We start from the raw sequence: 15,998 nt of genomic DNA, 5'->3' as shown, positions 1-15,998 counted from the left end.
CAATATGTGGAGGTTCGATTTGCGCCTTTTTGTGAGTTGAGGGATTCGATGCTTTCACTTGCATCGACTTCTCTGACATCTTAACCTGCATCGATCTGGACACCATCTTTTGGTTCAAGCGGACCGACGCTTTCATCTGCATTGACTTCTCTGACGCCTGGACTTGCGTCGATGGTCTCGACGCCTTATCATGCGTTGGTTGGCTCGATGTTTTCAGATGCGATCTTTCCCTCACTGAGTCCGTGTTGATTGGTCTGATGGCTTAGCTGAGTTTGCTGCTCTGTGTTGCGTTTGTGCCTCTTCTTGCCCCTCGCTCCACCCTCTCTACCTTGGAAGTGACTCCCTTCGGCTCTGATGGACAGCAGCAGCCGCGGCTTCTCTCTGCCTCTTGGTCCCGGTGTTCCCAGGCTGGCTTGACGCTACCGATCCGCCATGTTCCTGATGACATAAGGGCGCGCTCAGCAAGGACGTGAACCTCAGGGGCGTTCTCCCGTAGTGACGTCATCCATTTGCACTTTAAAAGGTCTTTGTTTGCTAACCTCAAACGAGTTATCAAGGAACTCCAACAGGACTTGCTTCGGCAGTCCACGATACTTGCAACAACAATCCGAGTCAGCGAGGGGATTCCTTCTCCACTGCTCTGCCTTTTCAAACTTACCGGGAGTACCTGCTTCACGGGGGTTCCGCTCTCTTCTTGATTTCAGATTGCCAAGACGGGACCTAGTACTCACTCCTCGAGGGCCTACGTCCCTGGATACACAGAAGACTCCTCATAGCCTGGAAGCGATCGCAGATGTGAACACAGTGAGTTCTATTGTACATAGGAATCGGTACTTGCTCCACAAGGGCCTACATTCCTATAGCTCTGAAGACTCCCTTCCGTCCAAGACGTTATCACAGGTACAGAGATCGAGAGTTACATTGTCAAGATTGCAGATAGGAACCGGTACTCGCTCCACGAGGGCCCATGTTACTAGAATCTTTTACAGACACCCTTCTACTCTAGAAGCCATTTCATATACAGCTATTGTGAGTTCTTATTACAGACTGTTTAGTGGAACCAGTACTCACCTATGGCTCCTGTTCCTGAATGTATGGAAGACTCTCTGTGGCATAGAGACCATTGCAGACATCTACTATTGTGAGTGTACCATCTTGTATCCAGCATACCCTCTCTACTCACTACTTCTAGTCTCTCTCTACAGCTCAGCGACCCAGAGATTATATTCCAGTATCAGAAGGACGTCAGCCTTGCCAGACACATCGACTCACTACTGTCACCACTGGTGGTCCATCTTCCAGTCTAATAAAGAACTATTGTATTTACCTCATATTCTAGCCTAGGCAGTGGTTCCTCTCAGAATCTCCTCCTGGGGGCGCTGTCATCTGCCATCGGCCCAGGGATTCACCATTTCCTCCAAGTGGTCATTCCTTACACTACTATCACTTTGTGAGAGCTAACCACTACAGACCACTAACACTGCTTACGGAAGTATTATATACATAGCTACTTTCTCTTCTTTGGGATTTGTTAGCAGCCTATGTATAACAAATAGCTACTCCGTAGCGGATGCATGATAGATTGCTATCTCAGTAGCGAAGTACAATATACCTATTGTTAGTTCCTCTCCTCAGAAGAGTATCATTGTACAGATTGCCAACTCCTCTTCCCTGGAGAGTTGATCCATAACAGATTGCTACCTCCTTCCCTTACAGGAGCATCTAACAGCAGTTCGCTAACATTCTACAGATAGCTAACTCCTCCCTTCTGGAGGAGTAGATCATGACAGATTGCTACTCCTCCCCCTTTCAGAACAGCAGAATAGATTGCTAACTCCGACCTCCTGGCGGGGTGAGCGATAACAGATTGCTAGCTCCTCCCCTCTGGAGGAGGAGAGTGTAACACTCTGACGTCTTTTCATGCACCTATCACTCTGGCGTCTCTTTACCTGATGCTTTCTGTGGCAGTTTTTCCATTTATAATTGCGGTAGCACACTGTTACTTTTACCCCTTTGGCTACTTTTGACAACTCAGGATCCCACCGGCAACTGGCTTACTGGGGCTGGATGATGGAACTTCGGGCCCAGAGACAATTGCATAGATCTGCTCTCATGTGTTCACAGAGCCTTAGGATCTTCACAGTTCTCTGGCGCTGGGCTCTGGGGGACATCCTTCCACAGTCCCTGCAGGCCGCTTGGTCATGTTCGGGACCCGAGGCACAAATAGCAATAATTGTGCCCGTCGGTCATTGACATGATTTTTCCACACTGGCAGTACTTAAAACCAGGGGATTTAGGTATTGTAGCACTTAAAGTGCTACCTTGAAAAAAATCTTCTGAGAACATGGTAACATAGTGATGACGGCAGAGAAAGACCAAAATGGTCCGTCCAGTCTGCCCAGCAAGCTTCCCATGGTCATAACTGCCGCTCTGTGCACGTTACCTCATGTTTTTGTTAAGGGTAGTAACTGCCACTCCATGCAGGTAACCCCATGATTCTGTTAACCGTGTAGGTTACCCCCAAGCCTTTTCATTCATTCCCATCCTCTGGCCTCTAGGGATCCACAGTGTTTATCCCATGCCCCTTTGAAAACCTTCACAGTTTTAGTCTTCACCACTTCCTCCGGAAGGGCATTCCAGTCATCCACCAACCACTCCGTAAAGAAATATTTCTTGACATTGGTTCTAAGTCTTCCTCCTGGAGTTTCAAATCATGACCCCTAGTTGTATTAAATTGTTTCCAGTGGAAACAATGAGACTCTAATCTGCACGTCCGTGAAGAACGCGGAAAAAAAAACGGAGTTAATTTGCATGAGATGTACATGAAGAGCCGCACAGCCGCACAGGGGGGAAAAAGCTCTGTGAGGTTAGAGACAGCTCTGCCCCGTGATGCCCGGATGACTTCACCCAGACAGCATGGTTAAATAAGCCTGCTTATCGACAGAAAAAATAAAAGATGCACTAGGCTATGTGCACGTCAACATGCTGTACTGCACATATTTTTGTGCACACAGCTTCCGACATAGCTCTGAGTTTTGCGCACCAAAAATATGCACACAGGCTAGTATTTCTTCATTTAAATCCCAAGTCAATCAAGGCATTCACTATTACTCCCCAATATAGATGTAAGCTTACTCAGGTTTTCTTAACACCAGAAATTTAACTCCTGGTCACAGGTGGAGTAAAGTTTCTGTGACTAGTGTTAAGTCTAGGAGACTGAACCTGGAATTTATGATGTCCAAGCCTTGTACTCAATATTTATGTGCATAAAACATGATGTGATTTTGGGTCCACACATTTTATGAACCAACTAAAGATTGTAATGTATTATGCACACAACTTTTAGGAGCATAAAATGTCAAATAAATAACATAACATTTGGGCAACCTAACATACAAGTTATTTTTAAAAAATCTTACATTCCATAAATCCTAATATATTCAATGTGGATTATACTCATTAACAAACATTATAAACATATATTAAAATTATCATCAATAAAGGAAAATTAGGTTGTTACCTGATAATTTTCGTTCCTGTAGTACCAAGGATCAGTCCAGACTGCTGGGTTATGCCTCCCCTCCAGCAGATGGAGTCAGAGAGAAAACTGAAAGCACCCCCTAGATATACTGGTGTGCCACCTGCCATCCTTCAGTATAATCGATATCAAAGCAGAAGAAAATGTAAAACAACTCCTCCGCCAACTTAGCCAATGATTAACTATGGCAACTGGCTAGATCAAGTAGTAAAATTCTTCAAAGTTAAACAGTAACATTCTGCATAAAAAAATGTGCAAACACTGCAAACACTAACCTTCCTTCAATAAGTAACCAACCCCAAAATGAGATGAAATGGATAGCCACTTACCGTATCAAAAGACCGGATAGCTAAAAGAGCTGGTAAGAAAAAGGGTTCGAGCGGACTCTCTTGACACACAGACTCGGGCGGGCATCTGGACTGATCCTTGGTACTACAGGAATGAAAATTATCAGGTAAGAACCTAATTTTCCTTTCCCTGTACGTACCAGGATCAGTCCAGACTGCTGGGATGTACCCGAGCCGACTTAAATGGGGTGGGACCCAGAGAATCCCGCTCAAATTACACTACTGCCAAAGGAATCAGCTGATGGCCCTCGAACATCGAGCCGATAATGTCGAGCGAAGGTATGCAACGACTTCCACGTGGCCGCCCTGCAAATCTCCTGGCTAGAAACCAGCTGACTTTCTGCCCAGGAAGTCGCCTGAGAACGTAGTGAATGGGCCTTGAGCCCTTCAGGAACAGACTTACCACAACCAATGTACGTGGATGCGATTGAGCTCTTCAACCAACGGGCAATATTTGCCTTGGATGCCTGCAGCCCCTTTTTGGGCCCCTGCCACACAGGTGATCCAACCTTCTAAAGTCATTAGTGACCTCCAAATATTGCAGGAGCACTCGACGAACATCTAAACGTTTCAAATCTGAACCTTGAGAAGACTTTAGCTCCGTCGCCGAGAAAGAAGGCAATTCCACCGTCTGATTAACATTAAAGACCGATACTACCTTCGGCAAGAACGAAGGGACCGTACGCAACGACACACCAGCCTCCGAAATACGCAAGAACGGTACTCTGCACGAAAGTGCCTGTAGCTCCGACACCCGACGGGCGGACGCAATGGCCACTAGAAACACGGTTTTGAGTGTTAAATCCTTTAAGGAGGCCCGCCTAAGAGGCTCAAAGGGGGCTGTGTTGAGGCCTTTGAGAACCAAGTTCAAATTCCAAGAAGGACAAGGGACTCTTAGTGGAGGACGCAAGTTCCGAACGCCACACAAAAATCGGGCTACATCTGGGTGACACGCGAGAGAGGATCCTTTAACCTTTCCCCTCAAACAACCCAGAGCCGCTACTTGAACCCTCAGAGAACTGTAAGCCAAACCCTTCTTCAAGCCATCCTCAATCTGCTGGAGACAGAGGAAATACTGAAGGATGGCAGGTGGCACACCAGTATATCTAGGGGGTGCTTTCAGTTTTCTCTCTGACTCCATCTGCTGGAGGGGAGGCATAACCCAGCAGTCTGGACTGATCCTGGTACGTACAGGGAACATGGCACACAAAAATACAAAATGCACCATATCAAATAATCAAATCATAGGGTGAAAATGTTACTATTGCAGTAGTCAATGGTAGTCCGAAGAAGTGCCTGAATAATTGTATGAAAGTTCTCCCTATCTAAAATATATTTCTACCTAAGGGCCTCATTTTCCAAAAGTATTGCACGCAGTAAGGGACGTTTCGCACTCGAAATGTCCCTTTTCGCGTGCGATACCAAAATGGGAGCGGAGTCGGCCCCGGAAGAGGAGGAGTCGGGGTGTCACCGGGGCCGACTCTGCGCCGACGCCACGGACAGCGAAAAGGTAAGTGCCTTTTCGCGTCAGTTTTCGCTCCCAATAGCTACACCTCCTATGGTGGCGCTATTGGGTGCGGAACTGGCAGCAATCGCACCGCGACGGTGCGATCACTGCCGGCTAGCGCAGGCCCTCCCCCCGTTTCGGCCCCCCGCCCCTCATCTAAAGTATCGCAGGCCTGCGATACTTTAGAAAATGAGGCCCTAAGTGCTTTTCTTAACTTATAAAAAAGCCTGCTTTAACCACAGCCTTCCACTCATGCCTCAGAGAAAAAGAACGATCCAACTTTTAGGAGCATAAACCATAATTTATGCACATATGGGTAGATTTTAAAAGGGTTACGCGCATAAATTATGCGCGTAACCCTTTAAAACCCCCCCCCTGCGCGCCAAGCCTATTTTGCATAGATTTGGTGCTGCGCGCAAGCCCCAGGGCTTTGCTAGGGTGGCGTGTCGGGGGGCAGCGTGACGTTCGTGCGTTCCGGGGGGCGTGGTTCTGGCCCGGGGTCATTTCGGGGCATGGCCGAGGCCTCCGAAATCGCTCCTGGGCTGATCGGCACAGGCGTAAATTTCACAATAAAGGTAGGGGGGGTGTAGATAGGGGAAGGGAGGGGAAGGTGGCCGAAGGAAAGTTCCCTCCGAGGCTGCTCCGATTTCGGATCGGCCTCGGAGGGAACGGGCAGTGCACACAGAGCTCGGCACGCGCAAGGTGCACAAATGTGCACCCCCTTGCGCGCACGTATCTTATAAAATCCGGCGTGCTTTTGTTTGCGCCTGGTGCGCGAACAAAAATACGCGCGGACGTACATTTATAAAATCTACCCCATAGTGTCTTCTGTTCATAAATCATGCTTTATGCATACAAAATGCTTTGCCATGGTTTCTGTGCAGAAAATGTTTTATTCAGAAAATATCAATTCACCATCAAAATCTGGAAGACCAAGGTCAAAAGAACAAGATGACCAATACATGTAGAGACAATAGTGACACTCACTTGGAGAGTTTATATGGTCTGTCTCTTAACCACATCTATTATAATCACTGGTCATCAAGTAGTTCATATTTTTATTTTTACTGCATGTTTCTTCAATTGAAAATTCCTTCCGCTCGACATTGCTCCAGTGTTTCGGTAATTTGCATCAGGGGCATGAAAATCAAACATACAGAGTTAGAAACAGTCTTTACCTCTTTTTTTTTTTTTTTTTTTTAAATGGCAGTAAATAGCTTAGAATCAGTAACACAGATTCACAAGGTACATTTCATATGATGATCCGGGATATATTGCATATTGGTTTAGTCTTTACTGCCAAATAATATTTTGTATGGAGATGCAATGTATCTCGGGTCATTATCTGAAATGTACCTTGTGAATCTGTGTTGATTCTAAGCTATTTACTGCCGTTTTGTTTTTTGTTAAAGAGGTGAAGACTGCTTCTATTTGATTTTCATGCCCCTGATGCAGATTACTGAAACACTGTAGCAGGAATTTTCAATTGAAGAAACACATAACAAGATCTTTTACAAGATGTTATTTTTTATTTGCATATAAGAAAAATAAAAAAATGGACTACTTGATGACCAGCGATAATAGACATGATCAACAGACAGACCATATACACTCTGTAAGTGAGTGTCACTAGTGTCTCTGCACACGATGATCATCTTATTGACTGTGCTCTTTCAGATTTTGATGGTGAATTGATATTTTCTGATTGGTATATATATAATTCAACATAGCAGGTTTGTTTTTGATAGTACTGAAAACATTTTATTTGCATAAATCATATTTTACCTGTTTTGACCACACTGCCTCAAAGATATAAATTATAGTGTAGAGGAGATATTTCTTTTTAAACTGCACAGAATATATAAGCAAACAAGTTGTAGGTGATATCCTTTTACTGGACTAACTTTAGACTTGTGATTAATTTTAATTAGTCCAATTAAAAAAAGGTATTATCTAAAACTTGTTTGCCAGTCTTATTTTTACATACCCTGATGGACTAATACAGCAATCACAATACTGTAGAGTTTAAGTGAATCCTATTCATTTAAAAACTAAGGAAACCATGATTTGAACTATGAGACATGAATAATACATTTGATTTAAATTCCCATGGTGTTTCAAGTGCAGATCCAAGCTTGTCTATCACGAAAGCATACTGTATGTCCAAACAGCTCACACTGAATCAGTCACAAATTTTTTTTTTGCAGATAACATCTTATGCATAAAGTCATCTCTTCATACTCCCAATAATCAAGCTATAAAAGGTCTTCAAAATCTTGTTGTAACCCCTTCAAAACTCCAGTACTATTATTAGTCCACCTTCCAAATATATAGGCAAACTGCCAAACTTGGAAGCTCATAGATCTTTTGTAATTATAAAAAAAAGCTAACATATTATTGAATTCCAGCATGCCCTTGCTAATTTTAAGGAGGGTTCAGCAAATAAAACCTGCTTCACTGACAGTACCCAAGCTCTGAGAGGTTCAATGACTCAAGCAAGATTTTTAGAGAATGAGTATTTTTATTTAATATTTTTTTATATACCATCATTAAGTTATTTACCATCACAATGGTTTACAGTAAGGCACAAATCATAACATAAATTAATCAACATTTAATGAATGTGCCAAAAATGGTTCAGTAACAAAGTTTGTACAAATATACAGCTATATGCGGAGATAGTTTGGAATGTCCTATTGAAACCTGTGTCATATTCTAACTTTACAAAGTTAACGTGCGAAGTTGAGTCAACAATAATAACTAAGCATATCGTGCATCTGAGCGCTTAGTTTGTGGTGCTTGCCTTTACTTACTTTCTCTGTTCTCTTTGTTAAATGCCTGTTTAAAAAGCCATGTTTTTAACATTCCTTTAAAGAGTTTACAATTTCTTTGTAATCTTAACTCAAGGGGCATTGAATTCCACAGGTTGGGTCCTGCTAAAGACAATGCTCACTCTCTGACTTGTGTTAGTCTTGCTGGTTTTACATGGAACAGTCAGGAGTGCTTTGTTTGCTGTTCTCAGATTTCTATGTGGTACGTGCACACATAGTGCTGTGTTGAGCCATTCTGCTTTTTCGTGGTGAATTAACTTATGTATAGTACATAATGCTTTGTACTGAACTCTTTGCTTTGGGGAGGGGTTGGTAACGGGTAGCTCATTCAGCACTAGTATTTGGAACATTTGGAGGAGGGCAGCACCCTTCAGAATTACACCTGAGATAATTGGCTGTGGATTCTCAGAGCCATATTGGCATACTTGGGCTTCATACTCCCATGGCAACCGCAAGCCATCGGCCCATTAGTTATAAAGATGTTTTCATGTCGTCGTCGTGATTTCAGGAGCCAAGCACCGGCTCGCCTCAGAACCCACCAGAGCGGCTCCCGACCCTGCTGCTCTCACAGCAGCTTGTGCAACCCTAGTCCTTCACCAACGCCTCGGCCTTCCATCCCCAACCAGCCTCGGTTATCTCTACCTCGCGCCCCGCAGCTTCCTTCCCCAACATCGTTCCGCAAACGCGGTACACACACAGTCACCATATAGCACGGAACAGTCATGAAATACTCTCGACCACCCTGAAGGGATTTTGAACCCAACCCATTTTCGAGTTACAAAACTTGCTCCGAGAAAAACCACAATCACCGCGCCCCAGCTAAGCCCAGCTACAAGCTCAAAGCGCATGCGCGGCCTTATTAGTCATCTTGGAACCGGAAGCAGCGGTTACAGTTCAGCAGGCACACCGTGACGTCGCCGTATTGGTACGCATGCGCCTAGTGTGCCCCCCCCCCCCCCTCCCGCTGTCAGCCTGTGCTAATGTTCTTTAGCTCAATGGGGAGGTGCGGGGGGCAGGGGGAGAGGGTGTTGTAGTGTGTGGATATGTAGTCTCTGCGTTTTGGGTTGGGTTTGCTTCCTGGGGTGGATCGTGGTTTTGTGAGGGCTCCGGTCACTCAAATAGTAATAGATCGGAGCTGGAAGTTGGGCTGTCACTGCAGCACTGTAACGCTGCTGTAGAAAGCGCGGGCGTCCCATTGGTAAGTGACCGGCAAGGATGAATGATTGAGGAGCCCCCTTTTGTAGGACCCTGTTGGGAATAGTTGAGGAGCCTTTAGAGGGATGTACTTTTGCAATGTATGAATAATTGTGTATTGCAGCAAGTCAGAACTATGAAATAATTGTATACTGATTTATGTATGTATGTATGAACTTCTCTTCAGATCTTTCTTCTCTCTCTTCCCCCCCCCCCCCCCAGGACCTGCACTGTTTTGTCCAATGTATGAACTTCCCTTCAGACGTTTTAGTTCTACTCCCCCCCCCCCTCCCCTTAGGATCTTGCACTATTGTATAGGCTGATATTATAACTGCATGATTTATGTATTGTTATGCTACCCTTTTATGTCTAATTATGTTTGATCTTACTGTTCTCTGCTCTGAACGTAGGAAGGGTGGGTAATAAATGCCTTTAAATAAAATAAATATGTAGAACCTTTCTATGTCTGATTTCCCCTCCCCTTCTCCAGTCTGGTTTTTTTTTTTTTTGTCTTTTCATTTTTGTTTTCTGAGATGTTTCTCTAGTTGCTGTTCAAGAAAGCTTCGGTGAGTACTGAGCATCCTTAGTACCCAAGGAGTAATGGGGAAGACAGAGGGCATTGTTACCAGCCATAAATTGTAAATTTATATCCTTAGCTGCTCTTAGGCATGGGGAAAGCTTGTAGCCCCCACCCACTGGTGCGGCACCACACCTAATGACCTAAAAACAAGTGGCTCGCACAGCAGGGCAGCTGCTCATAGCAAATCCCTGCTCTGCCTTTTGGTAAATTTACCCCAATTGTAACAGAAATTAGAGGGGCCATTTGAATAACCCATGTATAGTTGCAAAGTAAGTAGGAACTTTTTACCCCATGTATTTTTTAATTAATGTTCAAAGAGAAACTACTCGGCATACTTTTCTCTTTGAAAGTCAGCTAGCTTAAAGTACACACACTTAAACCTCCCAATGTTAAAACAAGAGTGGAGTATGAGGAACTGCAGAAAAGGTGCAGAGGAGGGCAACAAAAAATGATAAATGGAATGGAGCAGCTCACCTATGATGAGAGGCTGCACAGGTTAGGGCTCTTTAGCATGGAAAAGAGATGACTGAGAGGGGGCACAATAGAAGTTTATTTAATCATGAGGAGGATGGAATACATAAATACAGGATAGTTATTTATCCTGTCAAATAATACTAAAAGAAGGGAACACTCCTGAAACTTACAACCAGCAGATTTAAAATAAATCAGTCTGGAATCTGTTGGCAAAGGATGTCATCAAGGCAACCAGCCTAGCACAGGGTTTAAAAGAGGTTTGGACAAGTTTCTGGAGGAAAGGTCCATAACACATTATTAGCCATTCTAAAAAGCTATTGCTATCCCTGGGAGCGCATAGCAAGAAATAGATCAACTTTTGGGATCTGCTGGGTATTGTGAAGTGGATTGGCCACTATCAAAGACAGGATGCTGAACTCGATGGACCTTGGTTTTAGCCTGCTAGAGGAGGGCATTTTTCAGATGAGCTTATTTACCTGCATAACTAGATGTTTGGAAAATTGCCTTCTAAATTGGACAGATGAGATGGACCTAGTGCTCAGCTGTCATATTTGGCTTTCTGTCTCATATCTGACTTTACTGCCACGTTACGGCTGGTAACAATGCCCTCTGTCTTCCCCATTACTCCTTGGGTACTAAGGATGCTCAGTACTCACCCCAAGCTTCCTCAAAAAAGGAAAACTATCTCCCCTGATTTTTGCCAAAAAAGTGTTTATATAATGACCATTAAGTTATATCTACTTATGTGATGACCTTCATATATGGCATCATCGTAAATGTGCTGTATGAAAACACAGTATATTAACTCTGCTTTGATGTATGATCATAGGTCATAATTTTTGTGAAAGTAATGTCCGTGCAATCAAAGTACTCAAATGAAACAATGTTCTTCATGATTAATTTCTTCAATTGTTTGATGCTAATGCTTATTCTTAATACTGAACGCTGTAAAGTTACAACACTGAAACCTTTGGACAAATGTACTTAGCTGGCAGAGCGCGGATAAATCTGACGGTCTGAAACAGGAGAAATTTTCTCCATATACAAATGCTGGTGCCCGACACGGTCCGTGTTTCGGTAATCCTTCTTCATGGGGCAGTGTGGATTCACAATATACCGCAATCTCTGCCTATGCCAATATCAGCCCATTTCCGGTTACGTCCCATGAAGAAGGATTACCAAAACACGGACCGTGTCGGGCACTAGCATTTGAATATGGAGAAAAATTCTCCTATTTCAGACCGTCAGATTTATCCACGTTCTGCCAGCTAAGTACTTTTGTCCAATGTTTTCAGTATTAAGAATAAACATTAGCATCAAACAACCGAAGAAATTAATCATGAAGAATTTAAAACATTGTTTCATTTGAGCACTTTGATTGCACGGACATTACTTTCACAAAAAGTATGACCTATGATCATACATCACGGCAGAGTTAATATACTGTGTTTTCATACAGCACATTTATGATAATGCCATATATGAAGGTCATCACATAAGTAGATATAACTTAATGGTCATTATATAAAAAAAAAAGGTTTGGCAAAAATCAGGGGAGATAGTTTTCCTTTTTTGATTTTATATTCACTGTCACCTGAAGAGAAAATACCTACATTGACACACCGGCTTGTTAGTTATTACTTAAAGACTGTCATGTAAATTGTGTTATTTTGGCCCAATATAAAGTTTGCAGAATTTTAAGTTTTTTTTGCGCAGAATTCCCCCAGGAGTAAAACAGGAAGAGTGAAAGAGAGGAGGCTTTAGGAGCACATACTCATTAATCCCTGAACTACCAGCGTCTATGGCTGCTGTTACATACAGGCCAATGCAATGCTGTGCACTGGCCACAACGCACGGCTCAACACACGACTGGACGTGTGTTTTGGACACGTGTCCATAAACCCCCATGCAAAACACCTGGATTGGCCACTGTTGGAAACAGGATGCTGGGCTTGATGGACCCTTGGTCTGACCCAATATGGCATTTTCTTATGTTCTTAGTGTGTCCAAAACACACACCCAATCAAGTGTGTAGGTAATAGCACTCATTACATGTAAATTTATGTTGATGCGGTTATTACCTATTTCCCCTCAATTCCAAAAAAAAAAAAGTGTGCGCCAGACATGCACATTTTAACCTGCAAAAATGAATGCCTGCCCGGAGCAAGCATTAATTCTTGAAGAGCCCAAAAAAATTACAGAAAAGCAGAAAATACTGCTTTTTCTATTCCTTTTTTTGGTTCCTCTGACTTAATATCGTTGCAATATTAAGTCAGAGGAACCAAAATAGGAGAATTAAAAAAAAAAAAAAAGTGTACCGTGGTCAAGTTAGGAAACAGATTAATCAGCACCCATTTTCCTAACCCGTGGTTGTGCACAGGTTAGGAAAGCTATGCTCATAAAATTGAGCATCTATTTTCCTAACCGCTGACAGCCACCTCCCCTGGCCGCCCGCTCCTGAGGATGCACTAGGGGGCACACAATTTCCCCTAGCACCTTCTTTTTGTTGCAGCACCTGCTTTAAATATTAAATCTGGTGCCCGGGAGAGGTGGATCGACGCGCGTTAAGGGAGCAGACCTTCAATCATGAGTGCCCATTTAACGCAAGCCGATATTGCATCGGCCTATTACTGCCTACATTTAGGAAGTTTGTTCTATGTGGCAGTACTCTAGATTGAATGGAATAAAGGATCCATTGATTTTTCTTGTCGGCCTAGCTAACTTGGAGTCATCACAAGCCAGGGTTTTGTATCGAACAATGTTAAGTCATTTGATCATTTACCACTAGTATGTAGAAATGGTAAAACTGTAGTCCAGCAATTCTCCATCCGTGTGCCTGAAGAAGAATCTGCTTATAAACCTGCGAACAGTGTGTCTCTGGTTGCTGCTACTTTGAATTTTGCAACACATGCCTTTTTTTGATGGGTGAGATGGAGTCTGGTTCCATGCTTCAGGAAGTATGTTTGTCACGCTGCTTATCAGTTCACGCTTTCTCTTCCGCTCTTGACTTAAACCTGCAGCACGAATTTGTTTCGTTTCTGCTTTGTGTAACCACGTATTTAACTTTTGCATGTTGCTTTCAACAGTGAGGTGTTTTGCTCAGTAGTAATTCATATTCTTATATTTTTTTTAGATGGGGAAAGAGATCATGTCATCCCATCCTTGCAGTATTGCAGGTGCAGTAAATCCTGCAAGATCAGTGCTTTGCTGACTCGGGACTAGCAGTGTACTGTTTTAACGTACTTTAACAGAAGAAAATGAATCGTGCCGGTGACCTTGCACCGGAAGGAGCCATGTTTTCCCTGGATTACTTTTCTTGGGAAGTCCGCTCCAAGCTGATAGCGGCTGGCTTGTTCTTTTACGTGGGCGTATTTGTGTCATCTCACTGGCTGTCCACCTTTTTCTCTGCCACGTACCGCTCCTTGCCAGCTAAGGAGAAAGTCTTCTGGAGCCTGGCTGTCACGCGCGCGGTGTTTGGAGTTCAGTGCTCCATGGCTGGCGTGTGGGCTTTGACAGACCCCTTCCTGAATGCCGACAGAATTCTGGGACAACAGGCCTGGTCTTGGTTTAACCTTCTGACAGCATGCGGCTTCTTCCTGTTTGAAAACATAGCCCTCCACCTGTCCAATGTGATTTTCTGGATGTGTGATCTTTTCTTAGCTGTTCATCACTTTTTCGCTTTAATTGGTTTTTGCGGAGCTGTGGTTTACGGTACAATTGGGCATTATTTACCTATGGTGACTTTACTGCTAGAGATTAGTACTCCTTTCACCTGTATCTCTTGGATGCTCTTAAAGGTAAGATCTGACATCAACAAAATCTTTTATCCTTGGCTTTATATTTGTGCAGCAGCAAGGGAAATGAAGTACTGTCAAAAGCGGCATGACAGAAAAAGAGCTCAAAATTCTGCCTAGTGGGTTTTTTTGTTTTGTTGTTTTTTAATTGTACTGGACCATTTGTATCCAAGGCACCGTTTGAAGAATACACATTGGAAATAACAGTACTTTTTATTGCTATTTTTGCTTTTACATTTGTCTAAGCAACATCACATGAAAATATTTATGATCTAAGTGATCCATATTAACCTTGACATCATAAATGCCACATGTATTTCCTGATCCACTCACATGCCAAGAGCAAAAACCACAATTCTCAACCAGTCCATCGAGCGCTGAGAGTGCAAAAAATGTAAACCTGGATTCATGCCTTAGTGAGAACAGCTCCCAGGAGGATAAAAGCCAAGCACGCAACTTGCATCTGCTTCCTCAGCCTCTGAGCAGGGCTTTTCCCTCTGTTCACGACTCATAGCATGGCTGTGCTCCCTGCTGCAGCTGTAACCAGTAGGGTGGATGCTTGGCTTGACTTTTCATGTGATGTAATTTGTGCTGCTCTTCCAAACGTGGGTGTTCTCAGGGGGTGCAAGGGCGAAGCCTCTAGAAATGAAAAAGGGCCAGCCTAATGGCTCAGCAGTAGCACTGCTATGCAGAGACCCTGGATTCAGTTCCTGGGCTAGGCCGGCTGCTCCCGAGGCCAGCTGGGGATGTTAGAGGGAGCCCCAGTCATTTTGCAGCAGTGATAGTTAAAGGGTTAATTCAGGGCCTCTGCTTGCAGAGCTCTGGAAGAAGCACAGGGGCATGGCCCCCAGCCAAGGATGATTACTGTGATGAATAGGCTGAGTGAGTTGGGAGTGGGGAGATCTCAGATATTTGTGAATGAAGGCTCCTGGTGCCAGATCTCAACCTTGGTTTCAGTTCAGCTGGACACCTAAAAAAGCAGGGGAAACTGCCAGGACCTCCCAATCATCTTCCTAAAAGAATACATGTAACATAATGACTTAAAGTGGGTCTCTGCAGAAAAGTCAATTTGTAGAAAAAAAAACCAGTCCTGATCTTTGTGAGGCTTTTCTATGAATTTACAGCTTTTATCTGCCTGTTTTACACATTGAAAATTAGTGTTTTATTCACTCAGTTAAAAGATTTCTTTAGGAGCTGCCATTACTGTTCAGCCCTTATTCCGTTTTCTGATGTGTCATGTCCTTGAAGAATTATCAGCAGATTTGTATTCTCTAACAGAAGGACTTGCAAAGCTAGTGGGCTTTCAGGATATCTGTGATGAGTATGCTTGAGAGAAATTTGCATATCCCCAGCATATTCCTTGAAGGTATCCTGATAATCTAACAAGCTGGGGGACCCCAGGACAAGTTTAGTAATCTCTGCCTAGCAGTTGTATTTTATTTATTTATTTTTTTGGCACCAGATGGTGCCTTACAGTTAACAGTTCATCTTGTGTGTATTCATGTTTCCTTTGCACAGATTACAGCAAGGGCAGTTTTTATCCACTTGATCAGACTGGGGGGGGGGGGGGGGGTGATGGCATGGCAGGGGCAACAATTTTCAGACTCCCACTAGTGCAGTTAATCCTTAGACCTGGGCTCAAAGCTTCATGGATCAGGAGCCTCCATCTGTGATCATTGCCAATTAGAGAATGGATCTACTCTCTGCAGTAGAAAGGAGGGTCTTAAAAATCT

General features: G+C 43.6%; 1 protein-coding gene across 3 annotated transcripts in view; it reads left to right on the top strand.

Annotated features, from left to right (window-relative positions):
• The first annotated feature begins 3,904 nt into the window (after positions 1 to 3,904).
• CLN8 (CLN8 transmembrane ER and ERGIC protein) overlaps positions 3,905 to 15,998 on the top strand; it is a 28,386-nt gene continuing 16,292 nt past the window's right edge. The window contains exons 1-2 of one of the 3 annotated variants that reach the window (XM_029595761.1): positions 3,905 to 3,992; positions 13,605 to 14,268. In XM_029595761.1, coding sequence (XP_029451621.1) covers positions 13,729 to 14,268 — 540 coding nt within the window. In that variant the 5' untranslated portion in view covers positions 3,905 to 3,992; positions 13,605 to 13,728. Of the gene's footprint in view, positions 3,993 to 9,093; positions 9,149 to 9,181; positions 9,422 to 13,604; positions 14,269 to 15,998 lie in introns of those variants that run through there. The other 2 variants (XM_029595760.1, XM_029595759.1) reach the window with 2 other exon arrangements.

This window comes from Rhinatrema bivittatum, chromosome 3 (assembly GCF_901001135.1).
Source record: "Rhinatrema bivittatum chromosome 3, aRhiBiv1.1, whole genome shotgun sequence".
In the NCBI taxonomy this organism is placed as follows: Eukaryota; Metazoa; Chordata; class Amphibia; order Gymnophiona; family Rhinatrematidae; genus Rhinatrema; species Rhinatrema bivittatum.
Note: the sequence above shows the minus strand (reverse complement) of the source record. Positions and strands in the feature narration are given on the sequence as shown.